The sequence below is a fragment of the Canis lupus genome, chromosome 14 (genome assembly GCF_003254725.2).
Source record: "Canis lupus dingo isolate Sandy chromosome 14, ASM325472v2, whole genome shotgun sequence".
Classification (NCBI taxonomy): domain Eukaryota; kingdom Metazoa; phylum Chordata; class Mammalia; order Carnivora; family Canidae; genus Canis; species Canis lupus.
In genome coordinates this window covers 23,247,510-23,271,100 of record NC_064256.1, presented here as the reverse complement: position 1 = coordinate 23,271,100, position 23,591 = coordinate 23,247,510, and the positions used below count along the sequence as shown (strand labels likewise).

General features: G+C 39.7%; 1 protein-coding gene and 1 long non-coding RNA gene across 18 annotated transcripts in view; one reads left to right on the top strand and one right to left on the bottom strand.

The window, feature by feature from the left end:
- Nucleotides 1-17,764, top strand: part of LOC112674859 (uncharacterized) — a 103,294-nt gene extending 85,530 nt beyond the window's left edge. The window contains exons 7-9 of the long non-coding RNA XR_004804692.2: nt 15,143-15,272; nt 15,976-16,113; nt 17,732-17,764. This is a non-coding gene — a long non-coding RNA (uncharacterized LOC112674859). The remainder of the gene's footprint in view (nt 1-15,142; nt 15,273-15,975; nt 16,114-17,731) is intronic.
- UMAD1 (UBAP1-MVB12-associated (UMA) domain containing 1) overlaps nt 1-23,591 on the bottom strand; it is a 360,265-nt gene that overhangs the window by 116,182 nt on the left and 220,492 nt on the right. For 6 of the 17 annotated variants that reach the window (XM_035698531.2, XM_035698532.2, XM_035698534.2 and 3 more), the window contains 2 exons: nt 9,588-9,802; nt 7,908-8,922 (listed from right to left, as the gene is read on the bottom strand). The exons of 1 other annotated variant lie outside the window; for it this stretch is intronic. In XM_035698531.2, the coding sequence (XP_035554424.1) occupies nt 8,712-8,922; nt 9,588-9,802 (426 nt within the window). In that variant the 3' untranslated portion in view covers nt 7,908-8,711. 10 more of the 17 variants (XR_007402016.1, XR_007402009.1, XM_025471251.3 and 7 more) reach the window with 7 other exon arrangements.

Sequence of the window (23,591 nt, the reverse complement as noted above, 5' to 3'; positions counted from 1 at the left end):
TCAAAAAATTTAAGAAGCTATTATTTAGGATACAAATTTGAGAACATTAAGGAAATGGCATATGAATGTCTAAAAGGTTGCCTAAAGGCTTCCAACACAGACTCAAGGGCAAAATCTAATGTAGATGGGATAAGAACCTTATATGTTTCCTCAAATCAGTGGTGATTCAATGATTTGCCCGTTCAACCAACTTATACTAAGCACATGCTATGTGTCAGGCATCATGTTAAGCATGGAAATACAGGTTAGGATCCATTCACAGAGTTATGTAGTAGACAATGTCTACTGTGGGTCTAGAGCCTTGAAAGAGGAGACCACAAGATGGAAAAGGAATGTGGAAGGACATCCAATCCAGCTTAGGAGGAATAGGAAAGGTTTCCCAGAGGAGGTGATACTTGAATGAAACCCTGTAAAATAATTTAATCACAGATTGATTCACTGGAGATTGTTTAAATGAACACAACTCCTGCAGCATGCAAACTACTTTTTTTAATGTCTCTTCTTCCGTTACAGTGTGTGTTTTGCAAGGACAGGTTCATTTATAAGCATATTTTTGTGAGCCTCCATTGTGCTTTTTTTCCCAGTGTTTTAGGCAAGTTGACTAGTAATGACTAATGAGAACAATATGAATGCATGACTTCTGTGTAAGTGTAGTGTGGTTTTGCACTTAAAAGAGGTTTTCAGATGCTCGAGTTGTGAATGTTCATGAAAAGCCTCTTCTGGAGAAGTCAAACTGCTTTCAGTGAGTCTCACTGGCGGTTTTACATCTGCAGAGCATTGAGGGCTGTGTTGACTTTTGAGAGGATTGAAATTATTTCATATCAGATTTATCCTACATTTTGTATTTGCTATATTCCCTTAAGTATGCCTTAATAAATATTTTATGACTGGGAAAACAAACAAAGATAAAACAACAGCAACAACAACAACAACAACAACAACAACAACAAATAGAAGGGAAGGTCAGGGCATTCCAAGCCCAGAGAACAGAATATAAGGACAGTAAAGGAGGTATGGCATGTTCTGGTCACTAGGGAAGAGCACACAGGGCATGATCTGAGATGAGGCTAGAGAGACCATTGAGGGCCCCTTTTTGCCTTAAGGTACTTCAATTCTCAAGAGGATATCAGAGAGGTACTGAGGGTTTTCAATCTATTTTTTAACAAGTTCTTTCTGGCTATCGTGTAGGGGATGCAGGGAGATCAGTTGGGAGAAATGATGAAGACAGAGACTGAAGTAGGAGCAGTAGGTATGGAGAAGAGAGACACATTGGAGAAACAAGTCTTTATGACATATAATTCACAAAGATTTATCACCAATTGAATATGGAGCTACTGAGTAAGAAGGAAAAATGAATAGACTCCTATAGTTCCTGCTTGGTTACCCAGGGCTTCAGATGATAGGTCAGGACTTGGAAACACAAAGGGAAGGATGGCTGTCAGGACTCCAGCAAGAAGAGGTGCTGTGCTCTGCTTACATTAGTATCAGTCGGTAAGAGGGATGCTGACTGAACCAGGTCAGGATATGTGTCTGCCCCTTGGGGTCCAGGAGTGTAACAAGTATGCTATTTCCCATCAAGATCATATGGAGTGAAGAAGGAATTCCCTACGGTGAATGGAAGCAGAAGATGAGGGATGTGAAAGAATGTAGAGCAGCAGATGCAAACAACAGCAGCTATCGTGGTCTTGCTAGAGAAGCTGAGAGGAAGCGTCAAGAGAGATGTCTGATTAACACACTGTATATATAGATGCAGAACTTAAGAGTTCAGTGCTAGAGATCAGTTTGAGTGTCAACAATAGCAGACAGGCACGAATATAATGAATATAATGGTGTGGGGAGAAGACAGGGAGCAGAAGAGGGCCAGTATTTTAGGGTGGAATGAGGAAAAGAAGTCCCCAGTGGTATAAGGTAGAATGGTCACAGAAATGGAGGGGAATCTAGAAAGGCAAGTGTCACAGCAAGCAAGGGTGAAGACACTTTCAGGACAGTAGAATGAACGGATCGTGAGGACTGCCTGAAAGACCCAGACATAAGGCACTTGGCGGCTTGGAGGTGGCTCCATATGAAGCAGTTCAGTGGAGATTCTAACCAGGGATGGGAAGCCAGGTTACAGAGGGCTAATGAGAAAACAGAAACTGAGGAAGTGGAGATACAAGTATAGGCCGCTCACGAAACTTGACTCCAAATAGATGAAAAAAGAATTCACAGCTGGAGTTAGAGGGAAAGGATCTAAACATGTTCCTATGATGAGGAAAGAGAATTGGTTGGGTAGGAAATGTAAGACAGAGATACAGAACAGTTCTAAAGGAAATGTGTACTAAGGATCCTTGAAAAATGTCTTTATCTAAACCAAGTGCATTCGAAATACTCACATGTACTCAGGGAAAGCATATGAAAGGTGAAGACATTTTTCAGGGGTCAGTCATATAGGATTAATAAGTTCTGGGGCAGAAATTATGCAAAAATAACCAAGAACACACAAGGGAAACTTGGCAGCTAGATAAAACCTCAAATGAGTTAATCCACAGCACCAAAATATACTGTATTGTCTAAAATCAGTTCTTACTCATCATGAGAATATACATGGTCATTATGGGCAAAGGAAAACACAACCTGAAAAACATGGAGAATACCCAAAACAGACAAAAGGCACAATTTGTAGAGGCTTGGTAAACTAAGCATTATTTTCAGCTGCATAAACACAGCATGATAAATTGGGGGAACTTACTGAGGACTGGAAAACTATAAACGTCTTGAAATTCTATTCCTTTGCTTTTGGAAAGGCTCATTTCTAGATAATTTAATGATTTATTTCATTGGTTCACTCATTCTTTCAACAAAGCCTGATCGAGGATTTATGTGCCAAGCATAAGTCCAACAGAACGTCAAAAACAAAGCATTGATTCTTAAGGGAAATGGGATTGTGGCCATACTTTGAGAAAATATATTCAATTTACCTACTGTCTTTGTAATAGAAAATACAAAGTAGAACTTCTCAAAAATGTTCCTTACTGGTAAAATATATAAGAGCTACAGTGAACAAAAATTGTGGGGTATATTGATTTTAATAGAGAGACACTGGCTTAAGGATTCAAGCATTTCTTCTTAGATGACATTTGGTGAGAAGATGAAATCTGAAGATTCCTTCTTTCTCCATTAAATTCAATTTCAAACTATGAAGTACGCAAAACAAGGGAGGAGTGTATATTTAATTATGGAGGTATAGACCTATCTATATTTTTAATGCCTTTGATCCTCGTTTTTTTTATAGTTCTTACCAGTGTCATTCCTTTCTCTTAATCATCTTCATTTCTTTTACTGTCCATATCTTTAGGGTTAGAAACCTCAAATACTTACCTGAGGTAGGAACTTCTAGATTTGCCCCTCAAATAGGAGCAAAGTCTTCTGAAAGGAGGAGAGCTTGGTGTTATGTCTTTAAGTGGTGTTAACTGATGGTTACAACTGCTATAGCGTGAAATAGAAAACTAGATGCAGTCTGTCCCAGGCTCAAAAACACTGATAAACACAAATTCGTGTGAACATTCAAAAGAAGGATGGGTCGGGGGATTGCTATTGGGAGAGGGTAAGTATTGAGGTTTTATCTTAGACCAACTGCCTGTTGGCTTCTTGGCATCCGTTCTATTTCTTTTCGGTCCTGAGAAGGCCTATTCAAATGACTGAGCTAAACATGGCACATGCAGCTTTGAGTGTATGGTGTACCCGACAGGTATAAGAATTTGGCTTTGTTTTGGTCCTATTCTTGAACAAAAGCTGCTTCTTCATTAGCCTTCCAAATGTTCCTTGCCATTATGTAGAAATACATTAATTTTGAAACAAATTATGTACCTTTTGAAAAACAAAATTAAAAAACTACACATAAACACACATACATACAGCGAAACTGACATTACCCTGTTCCTTCTTCCCCATGTGTCTCAGAGTTATAGCCAACACCTGTGGCCACACAAGGGGCAGACTTGGCAGCTGCAGAACCCAGATGTCAGACGCTGGATTGTACGTCCCTGGCAGCAGTCCTAAGTGGGAGGCTGTCTCCTCAGCTGACCTCTGAAACAGTCTATTGTCTGACTCTCTCTCTCTCTGGCCTGGGTAGGAACTAAAAAGCTGTCTGTGGGGCTGGTTCAGGGTTAGCCTACTGATGGGTTGTTCTGGATGCAATTATCCTTTGCCTTACCTTTGATTGTAAGGATTTATTTCCTTGGTAGGGGTTAAAATTGGGACTGGGCAAATTCTTGACAAAGAACTATATTCAGGTTTCTTCCAAGGACAAAATAAGATGCTTTTTGCTTTGACTGATTTTTTTTCCCCAAGTGAAATTGGAGGAGATCCGCTTTAAGTTTTAGCACACAGTTCTGGTTAATCAGAAGTAAAAATAAGAGTTTCTTGGGCACCTCCCCCTCCAAAAGAAGACTGAGTTTTCCTTATACTCTTTCTTAAAACTACTTCTTAAAGGTTGAAAATGAAACATTTCTTTCTTTAGAAACTTACGGAGCTGCAACTTTGTTTTTGCGATTACTAAAAAAAGTCATCTATTGTAGAGAAGAGCTCTGTGCATCATGAGTTATCTTGGTTCTTTAGAGAGGAAAATGATTAAACTCTAATTTTGCCTCTACACTACACTACACTACATCACTTGCTGAAGAATGACATTTATGTGTAAGATGCAATCATTATGGGAATGAGAGGTAGGAAAAGGCCAAGTATTGAAGAGGGCTCCACTTACAATGCAACACTCGTAGCTCTCAGGGAAAGTCTACTGTGCATACAGTTATAGTTATGACAAGTTAAGGAGAAATATATCTGAAGGGAGATGAATTCTGAGAAAATCATAGAATATATTTTCATATCCAACAACAAGTGGTATTCATGTGCACCATGGAAAATGTGCCAAATTTTCTTTTAGTAATTTTTATAAAGGTGTAAATATATCTCTTGGCTACCACTGATTTAGGTGTGGAAAAAAAAAGAGGGAATATTTATGAGTCCCAATATAAATAAGAAAATGATAAATAAATAAATTGGAGAGAAGAGGCATATCTCTTATATGAAAGAATTCCAAATAATTTATGTGGCTACTTGCCTCTTACAGAAGTGGAACTTAATTTCCTACTGCTTGAATATGCGCTATGATTTATCACTTACTTCCAAAAACTAGAATATAAAAGTGGAGAAGGGGTTTACTTAACAGTGGAGAAGTCTGGCAAAAACACTACCTTGGCCAGGTGATAAAGGTTAATAATATCAGTAGGAATATCATGTTGATAGCATGTACCCTTGATATGATATACCACCATTGAAGGGCATGTCATCTTTGTAATCTACCTCTAAAAACCTGTAATCGAACTATGTGAACACATTAGATAAACCCCAGTTGAAGGATATTCTACAAAATACCTGACTGGTACACTCCAGAAAAATGTCATGGTCAAAAAAAACAAGAAAAGTCTGAGAAACTGTTACAGCCAAAAGTAGCCTAAGAAGACATGATGACTAAATGTAATGTGTTCTACAAGCTGGGATGCTAGAAGGGAAGAAAGAACATTATGGGAAAACTGTGAAATCAGACTAGAGTATGGACTTTAGTTAATAGTAATGAACTAACATTGGTTCATTAGTTGTAGCAAATGCTCTGTAGTAGTTTGAGATGTTAACAAAAGGAACACTAAGTAGGAGGTATATAGGAACCCTGCACTATTTTTGTAACTTTTCTATAAATCTAAAGCTACCCTAACATAAAAAGTTTATTTAATGATGTCTAAATACTGCTATATTGACTGTAAGAGAGTTTCACATCAATCAATGAGTCTTTTTCACCCACATGGATGCACCAAACCATACGGCATAAAGCATTGTTTTCCTGACACATAAGAATACTTCATCTTTCAGAACAATGTACTATCAGTGGAATCAGACCTATTTTGAAAGTTTCAGATTTTTCAATACTATTTGAGTCATGCCCTTAGTAGGATGACACAAGTGCTCAAAAGATAATCTCCACAAACTCTTCTCAATGGCTTTAAAAGACAACATCCTGGGACACCTGGGTGGCTCAGCAGTTGAGCGTCTGCCTTTGGCTCAGGGCCTGATCCCAGGGTCCGGGATTGAGTCCCCACATCAGGCTCTGTGCAGGGAGCCTGCTTCTACCCTCTGCCTATGTCTCTGACTCTTTCTCTCATGAATAAATAAATAAAATAGTTTAAAAAAAAAAGCCACCTTCAGCCACCTACCAAATATACTTATTCATGTGAATGTTACTACTGACATAGTAAGACGATGTATTATCTCTGAAAGTAGCATTCTTTGCTTGATAACAAATGATTAATAAATGAACATTGCCCTCAGTTATCATGATAGCAGTTAAAGGAGTAAGATCTGATGTACCACTGTTTTAGAACATGGATGAGATTATTTCTTTGCTACTCTGATCTGTCCTTTAGAATTATAAGACGTTAGGATTCTGGGACTATTAGAAAAGATTTTTTTTTCATACTATTCCTAATTTGTCATTTTCCTTTGAAAAGGGGAAAAAAGTGTTGGTTCAGTGAATGTTTACTTAAAAAAACAAATTATTATGGATTTCCAGAACTTTAACAAGAAATGTGCTTTTGTTAATACCTAGTGGTACTATTTTAAAAGTTCAATCAAAATTTAACCATAATAAGTTGGTCAGAATTACCTCTCTAATTCTGCTTTTAGGAAAAGATGCAAATGCCATTAAAGAAAGCCAGAGAAAAATACATGCAACTTCCTGAATATATTTTAGGGCTAAAAATAAGATTCAGTAAAAGCATTTGTACATTCTCTACTTTACTTTTTCTAATGATAATTTGTATTAAGGAAAATGGCCATGATTCTTGATAATAAGAGAAAAGAAAGTGTCCCGTAGGGAATTCTTAACTAAGGAATTGCAGAGAGTCAACCGACATATTTTAGAAATTTTTCCTATAGTTAGGTATTTACTATGGAAAAAAAAATAATGGGGCAGGAGAGACCAATAATAAATGTTAAGTTGCTGTTTTTTATATGACTCTTTAAGCAGTTCAGTTAATATGTATTTTGCATTTTGTTAGACTAATGTGCACGTGTGGTAAGTAATGAGAATTATAGCGGCTTCCTTTCTTAGAACACCTATGGTGTGTCAAGCTTTATGCTGTCACACATCTGACAAAACTGTCTAAAACTTAACGCTGCAAGGTGCATACAATTACTATTTAACAAGTGTGGGAACTAAGATAACCAGAGGTTAGGGAACTGACCAAAGTCCCACAGCTTGTAAGTGAGGGAGCCATTACAGACTGTCTGGCTTGCCTCAGAGGTCCAAACTCTTTCCCTTTTTTTTTGGGGGGGGGGGGGAGGTGGCTCTCCAAACTCTTTCCACCAGAACATACAGCTTTGTTGTAATTTAAAATTATGAACACTATTGAATTAAATGTTTATCACTAACCAGGTGAGTTAGGTCACTTAACCTCTCTAGGCTTCAAGTTTCTCTTGGGTAAATGAAGTTGGCTGGATGATTTCTAATGTTTCTTCCAATTTTAAAATAGTAACACTGATTCATACACAAGGTTAAGAAAACTAAAATGTTTTTGTTAAAAAAAGGTTGCGAATACTAGGCCTTGCTAAATTTTGTGATGATGGGGATCTATCTAGAGTTAGATATTCATGTGATTTCTTCCAAATCTTTCCAGTCCTGTGAAGCCAGGACTAGTGATCTTACCACTTTCAAAGTTATTCCCTTAAATTTACATATAAGTGGAAATTTCATTTTTTGTGGCACTTCACAAACTATATACTTAAATATTTGCTTCACAAAGAATTAATAACTTGCATTCAAATATGAATGTAAAGAAAGCTATTTTTTCTGGGTCTGAAAATAATCAAAATATTGATTTATTTTAATTCACATTTATTTAAATATAACAATTATTTTAGACAAATGAAAATACAAGCATATTTATAACATGGTAGACATAAATATAAATGAGAAAATTTCACAAATATATTAGACAAATTGATGATGTACTTAACATTTACTTTCAAGGTACATTAACGTGGATATTCAAAAGTATGCTTTCACAAAAACTACTATAAAATGTTCACATTCATGTTAGTTCACATTTCCTAGACTGATGTTTTATGAAAACTGTGTAGAGATTTAATGTAATCACTCCCCTCATTTGGTAACATTATTTGTAAATGAAGCACATTTTTGTCAATAGAAATGTTCATTTAACTTTTAAATAATATGGCATTTTTATCAAGACAATGCTACATTTATTAAACAAACATGCACAACACGTAAAACTTAAATGGTTCAGGTACCTTTATGCACAGAGTCTAGTTTTGTTATGGCACTCTATCTTTGTAAAAAATATACTTAAAATTTGGCACAGAATCAATAAAGTGTATTGCTCCTAATCAAAACAAATGTGATTTAAATTTTCCATGGCATGGAAAATATTCCATCACAGTTTGCTTCTTCTCTTTACAGTTTATTGACCAATGGCAGTTCTTTACTGCTTTAGTTAGAATAAATAATGGATAGCCAAGAACTAAAAGTCATAGTTAGGTGTTTTGCCTGCACTCTAATTGGAAATGAGTCGATTTCAGCTTTTCTAGCAGTAAAACATTTCCATCTGTACGGTGGCCAACAAATTTCTAAATAAGAGTGTTATCAGCAATAATATGTATCATCATGAGATGTTTTTCTTTAGGAGGCAGAGAGGTTGAAAGGAAACGTGAATCTCTTCATAAACTGGGAACATATGTGGTAAGGGGAGCAAATGCCAACCAAGGCAGAAGCAGGGGGACTTCTCTGGAAAGCTGGTAAGGGCACAGGCTCTGAAGTAGCAGTGAGGCAGAAAACAAAGGCAGGCATCCAGGGACCATCCACGGTGGAAAGGGCTGCCATGGGTGGGAGGAAGTTGAAATGTATCACTCAAAGGAAAAGGTGTTCCAGAGCAGGTATGGCATTCATGGCTCAGCAAACTACCACTGCGTTTTAGGAAAAGCTGTAAATTTCTACCTCGCTGTCTAAATCAGGATTGAAGAGATTGAGCTACTAGATGACACTGTTTTTCTGAATTCATTCATAAACATTGTGGAAGAAAGGGAATAACATTAATTCAAGCTTCCTCCAAACCAGAGAAGAGAGATAGCATTCTCATTCTAAGCACAGATTTTGGAGTTGTGGTAACTAAGAAAAGTGCCACAGCTCTTTCTCACAGTTCTCCTAAGATAAACTCGAGGTGTTATATTTTGAGACCAGCTGAAGGAATCTGCTCCTTTCATAAAACCCTGATAGCCTAATTTTTATATTTATTATCTGGGGGAAAGGAAGTAGAGCTTAAGTCCAACCTTTGTACAAATATATTCTAAGAAATAGAGTAATGAACATTAATGTCGTTTGCTTTATGATCCTTGCTTTTCTAAGGACCTTTAAGCAGTGAAATGGCAAAGAACATCAAACAGGTTAAATAAAATAGGCAAACTTTTGTTTCAAGCTGTTAAGGTGCAAAGAGACAGATTACAAATCACAGAGCACTGAATTTTCAAGGGTGAAATCGTACCAAAACCGTGATAAATTTTCGCTGACATCATAGGAGAGTAAGTGGTCTGGAAGGTCACTGATGGTGCCCTGCACAGCCAGCACGTGTGGGGCCAAGGTGAAGGGCACGTCGTTCAGGAGTTCGGCCATTAACGAGTTGTTTTCCAAAGTCTGGCCTGCCTTATTTTCCACCTCGGGGCCTGCTCCAGTCACACTGGATGAGGTTTCTTTGCCAGTCTAAAAATACATATATATTTAAGTCATTTAGACCTTGTGGACTTGGAGGCTTAGGAATGGTAAATGTGGCATTAATATAGCAAAATGATTGTGAAATGTGGGATACAGAAAGAGTCCTAGATCAGAATGCTATTATTTATTTCACTTGAGAAATACATCCATCTCAGTCTCTACTGGACTTTGAAATGAATCCTAAACCCTACTTTTACTCAGACTGGCCACCCATGGCCCTCTCAAATACAAATTGGCATTCTTGCTATTTCCTTAGCCTGATAATGTCTACAAAGTCTGGCTCACAGATCTGATGTATGCTTTCAGGCTCTAGGGAATTCCCAGCTTCCCTGTGAAATCTTATATCAACACAGTCCAAAGTGACCTTTCTCACTTCAGAGAGAATATGGGGCACACTGCCTAGGATATTATTTGGCAATTCCTGTTTGTGTCCATGCTGGTGGCTGTTTCATATGCATAGGTCTTATCCCCAACTAGACTCTAGGGTACTTGAGGGCAACAAATCTTTTTGACATTTCTTTGTATTCTCCACCTTGCATGCCTTACCTTGCGTATTTTGTATGTACGCGTGTATCCTCTGCCTCATATACCCTAATACATATTTGAGTGTTTACCTAGTATGCGAACCATAAGTATTGGTTGATTGCCTGACTTTCACTGGAACTAGCATGTTATGTTACACAAGGTTTTCAAAGAGGAACTGATATATTTTGTTCAATTTCTTCAAGACTGGTATACCTTATACATAGTACTTTACCAAAAGATATGCACCAGGGTGTTCACAACACTCTATGCAAGCCCCAAACCAGAAACCACCTGAGTATCCATCAACAGGAGAATGAATAAAAAATTGAAGAGAAACCAACGACCTGCTGCTCCAAGCAGCTGAAACCTACCTCAAACCAGGTTAGGCAAAATGTGACTCCCCGACCCCCTCAACTGGGTCTCATGCAGAATAAGACTGCTGTGTCTGTATGGAGGCCTCCGAGGCCCTTCCTGATCTGGCTCCATGTACCTCTCTGACAGGATCCTCAGCTAGTCTGTCCTGGCTCCCTTCTTTCTCATCCCACTACCTCCCATTGTTGCTCCTGAACACCCAGGCTGCTTCTGCCTTGGCCCTTTCCTCTCCAGTCCCTCTGCCCTAGAGGTTCTTCTCCCAGAAATACCAGGTTCCTTCTCTCATGTCCTCAGGGAGGCCTCCCTTGACCAACTATTTAAACTGTATCCTGGCCCTCACTTCCCCCTCTCCAGCACTCCGTCTCCCTCTCCATAGCCCTTGGCACCTTGTTACATGGTATATAATTTATTCTGGTATCACCCCTTGGAAGCTTAAGGAGTTTCACTTCCCATGTTCACTGCTGTATCTCCACTGCCCAGCACTCCATAACCAATTGTTGAATGGATGAAAACAGACATGATTTTTGCCTGGTTGGAGCTCACGTCCTAATAGTCATAAGTGCTGATAAATTCCTTCTAAGTATAGAAGAGAATGATTTTCTGTAAGAAACAGCAATTTTGTAAGACTCGTTATTGAAGTGGAAAATACACACAGAAAAGGGTCCATCATAAGGGTAGAGCCTGCTAAATTTTAACCGACCAAACACCTGTGAGCAACCAGCACCCAGATCAAGAAAGAGAAGTGGCCAGCTCCCTGGAGGCCCCGGGGGTGCTTGCTTTCAAAGCCAACTCTTTGCCCCTCAGTCATCATCCTGATTTCTAACAGTATAGAGAGGTTTTACCTGTATTTTAAATGTAGTCATAATACAGTAGGAACTCTTTTGTTTCTGGCTTCTTTCACTTAACATTATATGTATGAGATTCATTCATGTTGTTGCATGTGGGCTTTAGAAAATTTTCGAAGGACAGATTGTTGTAGAGGAGATGTATTCTTACTGATGTCAAAAGAATCTCTTTAGTCGCTGTGTTGACTATAGCCAGTGGGGGATACTGTGCCCAGGGAAGGAAGCAGGAAGACCAGCTGGGAATGAAAAGATTGTGGATTAGATGGTGATACTAATGGAGAGACAGAATGGTTAGACTGTGGATAGACCAAGAAAGCCAATAGGATGTCCTAATGGAATGGACATGGGGTGTGAGAGTAAGAGCAGAGTCAAGGATGAAGCCAAAGTCTGTGGCTTGAGGAATAAGAATGGAGTCTCCATTTTTCAGGGATGGGAAAAGAGTGTCAGGGGGAAGCAAGTATGGCAGGAAGATGAGGAGCTGTTCTGGATGTTCCAAGTGTCTCACAGACATCTAAGTGGAGCTGTAAATAGGCAGGGGGATCTGATATGAGTCTGGAGTTGGGGGGTGGGGTAGATCTTGAGAAGAGAGTCTGCTTAGTGCTGTGTTTAAAAGATGATAGGGGGGATCCCCAGATGGCTCAGTGGTTTGGTGCCTGCCTTTGGCCCAGGGTGTGGTCCTGGAGTCCTGGGATTGAGTCCCACGTCAGGTTCCCTTGCATGGAGACTGCTTCTCCCTCTGCCTGTGTCTCTGACTCTCTCTCTTTCTCTCTCTCTCTCTCTGTGTGTGTCTCTCATGAATAAATAAATTAAATCTTTAAAAAATAATAAAATAAAAGATGATAGGAGGTGGGGCGCCTGGGTAGCTCACTCAGTTGGGCATCCGACTCTGTTTTGGCTGGGGTCATGATCTCAGGGTCATGGGATCAAATCCCCTGTGTCAGGCTCCATGCTTGGGACTCTGCTTTTCAGTGTGGACTCTGCTTTTCTCTTCTTCTCCCTCTGCCCCTCACCCTGCTTGTGCATGCACTCTCTCTAAAATAAATAAATCTTTAAAAAGAAAAGATGATGAGAGGATGGCAAGTGAAGACAAATATGAGAACAGACAACATTTGTAGACATTGTGCTATACATGGGAAAAAGATATGGGCCAGTAGCTGGAAAGGGATGTGGGATCAAGAGAGGTTTCTCTTGATTCTTCTTTTGTTTCTGAGTTGAGAGAAAATGGCAGCAGTTGCTATGGTACTGAGAAGCTCTAGAGAGGAAAAATCCATGATTTTGTAGGAGAGGAACTGCTCTCTTCACAAGGCATCCCCAACGCCTAGAACAGAGGCCCTCAAGAAATCATTGTTGAGTAAATGACTTTGAATTCACCAAACACATTCCCGGCAAGAGTTGTCTTAACTTCACGTGAAAACAATACACCAGAATACTTTCTTGGATTGCAAATAGAACAGTGTAACCCCACCCTGCTATGACAAGGCTTATTAGAAAGGTCCACGTATGTAGACCTGCCTCCTGAAACCTGAGTGACTTAAATACTAAGGATCCCTGGGTCAGATGAGAGCACAGGTATCAGTGAGCAATGATGCCACAATTCTAGCCTCTTTAGAGGATATCACCTATCTATTGCTGCTTTCCTCAAGATGACCTACGCACTGAGGCTTTGGTTACCCTGGAGCAGCACAACAGAGTGTTTAGAGCACAGATTCTAGAGCTACACTGCTTGGGCGTAAATCCAAGGTCTCTTGCTTATTGCCCTGGGCAAGTTATTTAACTTCCCTGTGCCTTAGTTTCCTTGGCTGTACTATGAGATCAATAATAGTATCTATTTCACAGGATTGCTATGAGGATTAACGAAACGATATTTGTAAGTAAGTAGAATAAGCTTAGCACATGTTAAAGTGAGTGAATAAACAAAAACTTTAGGAATGGCCAGTGCCACTTGGCTTTAAAGTTCAGGATCCATCCATCTCTCTCTCTTTTTTTAAAGATTTTATTTATTTGAGGGACAGAGATTGAGAGAGTGTGAGAAAGTGCACAAGTGGGGGGAGGGCCAGAGGGAGTGGGAGAGAGAGAATCCTTTTTTTCTTTTTAATATTTTATTTATTTATTCATGAGAGACACAAAGAGAAGAGGCAGCATAGGCAGAGGGAGAAGCAGGTTCCATGCAGGGAGTCCGATGTGGGACTCGATCCCGGGTCTCCAGGATCAATGCCCTGAGCCGAAGGCAGATGCTCAACTGCTGAGCCACCCAGGCATCCTGAGAGAGAGAGAATCCTAAGCAGACTCTGCACTTAATGCAGAGTCTGATGCAGGGCTCTACTCAAGGCTCTATCTCATGACCCTGAGATCATGACCTGAGCTGAAATCAAAAGTTGGATGCTTAACCTAGTGAGCCGTCCAGGCACCCTCTTTTGTTTTGACATTCACTGGTGGTTCAAATCATCTTACCTTACCATCCTCTCTTACATCTTGCCTTCTTTTAATCTCATGCACAAATGTTCCCTAGATCTGTTAATAGCATCCTATGCTTGAACGTTCTTCTCTTTCTTATGTATAGAATGTTCTCCTTCCTCACTAAAGAGGGTATTACCCATACTGCCTTGCTTTCTAAACACCCAACTTCTAAGGTTTAACTCTCTGGCAAACTGAATCTTGGATAATAAAGGAATTGAGAGATGTGATTCCTTGTTCAAGTTTTCCTGATAAAACTGCTGTATACTTCATCCACCTGGGCCTCTCTTCTATTGTCTATAAAATGAGTGGTGAGGGGTGAAAAATGATCATGAGGAGGAGGAGGATGGCAGCACATGGCATATGCTGAGCACTTCCTTTGTGCTAGCCTCCATCCAAGCTATTTAAGTGTACTCACTCATGTAAGTCCTACCACAGCTTTGTGAAGTGTGTATCATTATTAGTCCCATGTGAAAAACAGAGGACACGGAAGGACCCAAAGGTGAAGCAAGTTGTCCTCAGCTTACACAGCTAGTCTGTGGTGACACTGAGAATCAAACCCAGTGACCTTTAATGCTTTACATTTGAAGACCCCGCACACCTCAGACATGCTGTGGACAGACTGGTGAGCTGAATGAACAAAGCCCTGAAAATGTAGAGGGCCACATTAGAAAATATGACAGGTGCCAACAGAGCATATTTTAGCTTAATTTAGAAGGACAAAAGACTCTAATATCTTCTACCATTAGGAAGAAAGGATTGCAGAAATCATTAAGGTGACAGATCTTAGACTAGAGAAGGACAGGAAAGCAACTATAATTTATGAGATATTTATCCCCTGGAATGAATTTATCAGTAGTCGGGATAAACCATGGGGAAACACTGGGGAAGGTGAAACAAGATTCTCTATAAGTTGATCATTGTTGAAATGGAGAGATAGAAGGTACACAGGAAGGTGCTACAGTATTCTTTCTACCTTTGAATATGTTTGACAACTGTCCAAAATAAAAAGTTTCCAAAAATGAAATCAACTTCAAAATGCCACTGACAAAGTGTTCCACCAAATGCCTCCTAGAAGGATCTGAATTTCAGCTGTGCTGTATGTATTACTCCAACATCTATCTCTTAACAGTTGGCTCGAGTGCAACATTGCAGTCTCCAAGGAGGCTGCCTGCCCTGTTGGCAGCAGGGTGAGTGCCATGATGCAGCTGCTGTTGGCATGCTGAGAGCTGGAAGGGGAGAAATTATAAGGCAAAACAAGAGTAAGTCACAAAGAAAATGTGAGTCAAAATTCAAGGACCCCACACCCGCTACTCTGATCACGAAGTCTAGCTTGGCAGCCAGTGGAAGCAGAGGTGGGGGCTGAGGGCTGAAACAGGTGCATGAGTTCCCCGGCAAAATGCAGCCCTCTCTCTTACACACACAGTCTTTCAATTTTTTTCATTTGCATAATAAAATGGGTCTTTAAAAAGAAGAATGAGTATGTTAATCACAATGGAGCAAGAAGAAAAGAATCAATTAACCTTATGGTTAATAGCCAAATTTTAAAATATTATTTCAAATATTGTGTTCATAAAGCATATTTGTTATTTTTGTGATTAATCCTGTTCACAGAAGGGCTGCTATGACAATGTTCTTGAGCATAAGTTCCTTCATATAATCTAGCTTTAATACTTCTTTTTCAAATTAATGTTTGCCCTTGCATGGCTTGAATATGAGTATCCCATGTCAGAATTTTTTTTTTGTCTTGAGGAGAAGATGAATTTCCTTATTGTTATCAGTACAACAAAGTTTAGAATTAATTAGCTATTTTTATGTTTGTTTAATAATTCTTATTCATCACTTAACCTGTTAAAAAATGGGCTGGCCAAGTTTATCTTGTATTCCTCACATTCTATTATCTTTGTTTCAAATAATTCAAGAAGGTTTATAGGCAGTATTCTTTTTTTTTTTTTTTTTTTGCAGAGGGGCTGTAAAGATTCTTGAGGTTCAAACTGTAAAATCTTCTCAGAGCTTCAGAAAAAAAGTCCAAGAAGACAAGGCACATAACACTTTTCAGTAAAGGCTTAGAAAAATGAAGTCACTTCCCTGGAGCAACAGAAGGTTAGTGGCATCCTGTGAACCTCACTCCTGGGTATTTGAAAGCAAGAAAATGCAGGTTCAAGAACAGACTACATTTTTCCTGGCACAGAAGCCCCCCAAATCACCATGAAATCTATTAAGGGGTGCCAATTTTGCAAACCCGCTAACAGTTTGGAGACCTCATCTACTTAGCCATACCTGCCTAAAATATGAATATTTTATTAATATTAAATCACCTATATTTAGCATCTTTTTAAACTCCTGCATTTGGGACGCCTGGGTGGCTCAGCAGTTGAGCACCTCCCTTTGGCTCAGGGCGTGATCCTGGAGTCCCGGGATTGAGTCTCACATCGGGCTCCCTGCATGGAGCCCGCTTCTCTCTCTGCCTGTGTCTCTGCCTCTCTCTCTCTGTGTCTCTCATGAATGAATAAATTTTAAAAATCTTTAAAAAAACCCACAAAACCCTCCTGCATTTTAAGACAACCTATGCCTCAGATAAGTAGAGATAAAATAGTGTCCCATAAAAGCAAAATATTGAAGCATTAAAATTTAGAAACCAACCTTAAACAAAACAGTAACAGAACCTATTAGAAGAATATGAAACCAGGTATAAAACACATCTAGCACATTCAATTTACATGCAAAGAAGGTAGCTATACACTAAAGCATATTTCTAGGAAACAAGTTACAGTAAGAAGAGGTAATGTCAAGCTCTGGCTGTCTATGCCTTTAAATTCTAACATCTATAAATAAAAGACATGTTCCTTTGAACAATAGCCTGAACAGGCAACACTGTCACTTTATCTCCCCAGATAACTATCCATTCTATTCTGGCTTCAGCTGGTATCTCCTTGCATTACATCAGTGTCTTGGTGGGGGTGGGTTGGGGGGGGCAAATCTGAGTCAGAAGTATCAGGGGACAGGAGGTTAGAAGGTGATAGAAGCAAAAGCACAGTTAAGGCAGCACTCAGGCTCCTTATTTATTTATTTTTCTAAGAAGCTAGTTGCTAATAAATGTCCAGCTAGCTGACAAAAGCAGGAGGACTGGTCTCTTTTACCTACATAAGCTCTAAGCAATAGTCTCCTTTCACTAGGGAAAAATTATTTTGCAAAGGTAGAGACTGATTGTTGCTTTTCTGCAGATCCTCTGTACTCAGAACAATAACCTAGTGCCTCACTTGTGGCACTTGGTTGGCACTGAATCCGCTCTCCTTATTTCTGAGATACTCTAGGCACCCCAGACTTGATTTGAAATCGAGGGGGTTAGGCCAAACAAAAAAAGCCCAGAACACCTGACCACTGATACAGATAAATTAGGCAGGAGTGAAAGCTGAATTCACTGCAAACATGTTTCCCATAGGGCCTTGGCTTGGCCCAGTTTGAGGATGCCATATATTTAAAAAGCAAACTAAGGGGCCAGGTTAGAAAGTAGATACTTTCTTAGCTCCCTTTCTGATTTCTGACATCATTTCAATTTACATCTCAGCTTATGATATTTTTTTCAATATTTGTTCCCTTCCCCTCACCCCCCACAGTTTTTCCACCTGCCTGTGCTTCCCATTTCTTCCATCTTTCTTTAAAAACAAAAAACAAAAAAACAAAAACAACAAAAAAAGTTCTCCTGACTTCCTCTTTTCAGAACTCCAGCTGAATGTATGCAAGTGAAGAGAGGGAAGTAAGCAGCAGGCTGGCACTTGCTTCTGTAATCTGTTCCATGCATTCTTGGAAAAGTGGCTTCACTGAAGCCGGAAAATCTTCTGTACAGCCAACTAGAGTGGGGGAGCAGTGGAAAGAGGAAAGAGAAGCATTTCAGGAAAGGAACCAGCAAGAAACAGTATGCTCAGCATGGGATCCTGTTTAATACTGGTTTGTGAAATAAAAAAAGGCTATCCAAGTGATTTTTTTTAAAAAAACATTTTTAAAAAGAAGATGATAAAAAAACTTGAAAAAGAAGTTTATAGAAGCTCATCATCTCTGACCTGAAGCTATCCAGAAATCTCAAGGCCTTCCCCCTCATTCTTGTCAGCACACTTTTCACCCCTGCTCTCCCCTCCTGTAGCCCTCCATCACCACCTGGCTCCTCACTGCCAGCCCATGGGGATGAGTGCCTCGCATCCCACTCTGCAGAGGAAATAGGAATCATCAGGGGAGGATCTCGTCTACTTACTGTACCCAAAAACCTTCTCTGCATCTGTCTGTACCCCTCCATACTTCCCTCCTGCCACCACAGGCAAGTTGCCCTCTTCCTACCCAAAGCAAATCCCTCCCTGGCACCCCGCATCCATCTCGCCCCTACTCTTGAAGGACACGGCTTCATCCATTAGGAGGTGGCTCCTGATTGCTCATCTTTTATAAAGTCAATTCATCATTCACAGAAAGTTCTCCTGAGGTCTTTCATACCCAACCGGATCTTACCCACTGAACGCCCACACTATCTTTCTTTCGCAGCCAGGCTGAGATGATTGTTGACACTCGCCATCTGTTTCACTCCTCACCCACTGCAATCGGCCTTCTATCTCTGCCCCTGTACGGCCACTACTTTGTCCAAGGTCACTAATAATCACACTGTGCTAAACTCAGAAGACGTTCTCAAGTGCTAACCATATATGACTTCTTTGTAGCACTTCAGACTGGTGACTCTCTGAGTTTTTTAATCTTCTGGCTTCCGCGCCACTTGTTAGCGTTGCCTTTATCTGTCTAGCTGATTTTTTTTTTTTTTGTCTATTCTGAAAGGATATTCTCCATTCTGTTGCTTTATTCTTCCTCTCTCAACACACTTCCCCAGAGGAGCTTATCCATATCCATGGTTCCTTCTGCCCTATTCCTCCACTCCCCCAAAGTAGATACAAGAATGTAGATACATGCATGTGTACACACACACACACACACACACACACACACACACACACACACATATCTTGAACCCAGACTTCTATTTAGAGCTCTGGACCCACATGTTCAATTCCTATTATATCTTTCCTTTTGAAATATTAAACTCAACATGTTCTGAACCTGACTCTCAAGGCTTCCCAGTTCTATTCCAACCCAATGCTCTTCTAATATTTTTTGTGCAATGACTGTCAAACACAGAAGTCTGAATTATCTTGGACTTCTCTCTCCCTGTCACTTCCTCTATCCGGTAAGTGACTGAGTCCTACTGATTTTGAGGTTTTTAATGTCTCCCCAAGTTTCATCATTTCTCATCAATCCCACCATCAATTCTCTTAATGCAAGCCACTATAGTCTTGTATCATGAATGCTGCAAGAGTCTCCTATATATGGCCTACTCCTCTCTCCCTCTCGCTGGTAGTATCTCACATGCTCTTCCTTGTTTAATGCTCCTCAGTGCCTTTGGACAAAAAAACTCCCTATTGTAGCACAAAAGGTATGATCTGGCCTTGCTTACTCCTCAGATTTCTTTTATTACCATTCCCTAATGTCTTCACACCAAGCTATTTACAATTATCCAAACATGCCAAGCTTTCCCTTTAGCTCTGAGCTTTGGCTCATTTGGTTACTTCTGCCTAAATTGGGACATCTTTCTCTTTCCTACTCCCTACATCTTGCCTCTTTCAATTTGCCCTTCAGGATGCACACCAGCGCTCTTTTAGAAAGAGCTCCCCAAGTAACTCCTCAAACCTGGGCCAAGTGCCTGCCCATGTATTCCCACAACAGCTTGTGCATACCTTTCTCTCGCCACAAATCACACTGGACTGGAATGCTCTGTCACCCTCATAATACCATGGGCCATTGAAACTCAGGGACAGTAGCCTTCATCTCCATTCCCCTGGCAATCAGAGCAATGTCTGGCTCATAACAGGTGATTGATATATATTTATTGAATGACTAAATAATTTCAGTTTCTTCACAAACTTTATATTCAGACTTATTCAGAAAAGGCCAGGAATTATTATGTTAAGCTGGATTTCCACATCTGTTTTTTTTTCCTAACAAGATTTTGCCCACTGCATTATCACCCACATGGTAAACCATGGATGGTATTAAATACAAACAAACTTAAAACTAGCTTAGTTTCCTAAAGAACGAGATGGATTGTTCTTCACTTGGCAAATGAACAACTTCACTAATGTGTCTCCCAATGGAAGTTCAATGAGGTTCTACTACAATGTAGAGACTGTGGCAACTTTTTTTTTTTTTTTTTTTTTTATCATAGATCCACCTTTCATCAAGAGAGAGAGGTAGAAGCTAACCTTATCATCTCCAAACTCCCTCTAATCAAGTGTCTTAGTCCATTCTGGCTGCTATAACAAAATATTATAGACTGGATGGTTTACAAACATCAAAATGTATTTCTCACAGTTCTGAAGGCTAGAAAGTCCAAGATTAAGTGCTAGCAGATTCAGTGTCTGGTGAGGGCCTACTTCCTGGTTCCTGGACTGCCATCTTTTCCCTAAAACATCACATGGCAGAAGAGACCAGGGCTTTCTCTAGGACCTCTTTTTCAAGGGCACAAATCCCATCCATGAGGGCTCCACCCTCATGACCTAATCACCTCCCAAAGGCCCCACCTCCTAATATCCTCACTTAGGGGATTAGGTTTCAATACATGAATTGAGTTGGTGGGGGGGTACAGTCAGTCTCTAGCATCCACCTGCCTTACACAGATCTTCTCTCTCAGGAGCTAGTTTTTCTGGTATAGTCTGAAGGGGCTCCCCCAGGAGCCTATGCCTGGTGGCAAGGGTGTGGGGAACACGACCAGCAACAGGTGGCAGGACTAGGTAAGCACTGTAAGCGGAGGAATGCCTCAGAGATGAGAGCTGACTAGGAGAGGGGATGGGTGGGTCAATTCCACTAATTTAAATTCTGTTTACCTCTATTAAAGAGAAAAGCTTCTCTCTAACTTTCCTGCTTTCCATAAAGAGGGATTTTTCTCTAAGCACCTTGGCTGTCTGCCATTCCCCCTATTCCTCCTCAAGGAGGACAATGGCCATACCATGTTTCTAGATGAGGGACACTAAACCATCTAAGGTCCTGAGGCCTGGAGAAAGTCTCTTTCTTCTCTCTCTACTTGGACCAGGGGAGCCAAGTTACCAGAGTTAAGAGTATCTTTTTTTTTTTTTTTTAAGATTTTTTATTTATTCATAGAGACACACACACACACACACACACACACACACACAGAGAGAGAGAGAGAGAGAGGCAGAGACACAGGCAGAGGGAGAAGCAGGCACCATGCAGGGAGCCTGACGTGGGACTCGATCCAGGGTCTCCAGGATCACGCCCTGGGCTGCAGGCAGCGCTAAACTGCTGTGCCACCGGGGCTGCCCGAGTTAAGAGTATCTGTTATGCTGACTTAAACTCTCCCCACAGGTCTAGACATAGGTTATTGGGAGCCTGGAAATCCACTTCAGCTATCACATTAAGCTGTCTCCTTCAGCCTAGGCTGTGTTAGTCAAAAGGGGGACATTTTGGTTTTCTGTCTGCTGGCTCTTTGGTCTTATTTCTCCATTGGCCCAGGATGCAGACTCCTTATTAGGAGTGCCCTTTATTAGGACATTATAACCCCATCAATTTCTATTTCCCTGCACATCTCCATTTACACCAAAAAAGAGAGGCATATTGACCACATCAACAAAAACAGAGTCGTGCAGATGTTAAATGATCTGGGAATTAAAGCTGTAACAAACCAATGGTCTTTAACATGTGCTATAATGCTCTGTGAAACAGCTCACTGGTATGATTTTATCAATTTCATAATTCAGTTAAATCTGTGGGATAAGAAAAGTTCTAATTAGAATCTTGGGAAAATGGCATTTGTTTAGTGCTTTATACAGTTTTAGAAGTAGTTTCACATACTTTATTGCATTTGAGCCTCACAACCTGTTACATTTGATAGGGAAGTTACTGCTGCAATTCTCATCTTCTGAGGCTCCAAGTTTAATGACCATCTGAGGTCAAATCACTACTAATTGGCAGAGATGCGTACTCTGGATCTCCTGATTTACAACCCCATGCTCTGCCTTCACTGTAAAGGCCGTCATCATGGGAAATAATTTAAAGTTAGCTTGTCCGGGTTTTGTTTGTTTCTTTTAAGGACTTAGCAATTAATCTATGGACAAGTGTGCCACTATAGGAAGAGAGTTCAAAGTATCGATACAACTGAGCATCTTGCTATCTGCTTAAATCTAGTAAGCTGGATACAACATGTAATAGCTTCCAAACTATAGCATCTGATCACAGCCATGGCTACACAATGGCTTAGGCTTCTGTATGTGAATTCTTTAAGCCTATTATGTATACCACAGGTCTGAAGAATTTGATACCCCTTATTAGTCACACTAAATTCTACTTAACTTCCCATTTATATAGCTTTATTTATTTTAAATATCTATTCAGCTCCTTCAGAATGTAATGCAGCAAGGTCATATTTTTTTCCAGATAATTTCAAAGGAAAACAATGAAAAATGATCTTGCACATCTCAGCACACTAATAATTTCACTCAAATGAAGGATTTTCATTTTGTAAAACAATAAAGCACTTCAATCGTCTGCATAGACAATAAGAAAGGAAATGGAATACTATTTTTAAAGATAGTAAGGAAACAGAAACATTTTATTATACTCCTTTTTTATATAAGTAGATAGACATAACGTATATGATATTGATTGGAAATAAAGAGCATAGGATAGGAGTAGGAAATACAAAAAGAAAGTAAGTCTAAAATATTAAGTAGTAACTACATGCTGAGGTTTTTTTGGCATGTTCTTTGATGGAATGAACCTTTAACAAATTTATAGCCTAAGTATAATATATATTTTTAAGAACAAACATTTAGATATTATTATAAACAATAAAAATGATATTATGTCACGATAGCATTGTTTGAAGACAGCTAATCTGTTCTGTTTTTAATTTACACTGAAAAGTTTGTATTTTGTCAGTTTATGTTATTGTTATGTGCAGACATAAATATATACTTTTTAGTGCGTGCATAGCCAGAATTCAGTAGTGCCTCACCTTGCATATAAACATCTTTCTAATCTCAGGAAACAAAAACATCTTTTAAGAAATGGAAAATATTGGATAGGAAAAACCTCATTTTCTTTGTAATTTGAATTTGATGTGTGGAATAGGCCACACACTTGGAAATATTATAGTAGTGAATATACAACTGTCTATTTTCATGGAGAGGTAAAAGTAAAAGGAAATGCATCATACCGAATGGGAGTACAGAATTAAATTCCGCTCAGAGGGCATACGAGTGGTAGCATTACCCACAACTGCCACACCTAACCCAGCACACTCCACTAGAAAAACAATGTTTGGCAAACTGAAATGGCTGAGTAGAGTCCTATGTCACTTGACCTTGGCTCTCATTTGCAAAAAAGGTTGTATTTCAAAATAGAAGATGGAGATGGAAAAATAAATACAGCTGTGTTTTCTCCACCCCAGTGTGAGAGTGAAGGGGCTACTCAGAATGGCAGGATGCATGGTCCCTTCGTGGTATATACTCAGAGCCCAAAGGAGAGTCCTATTA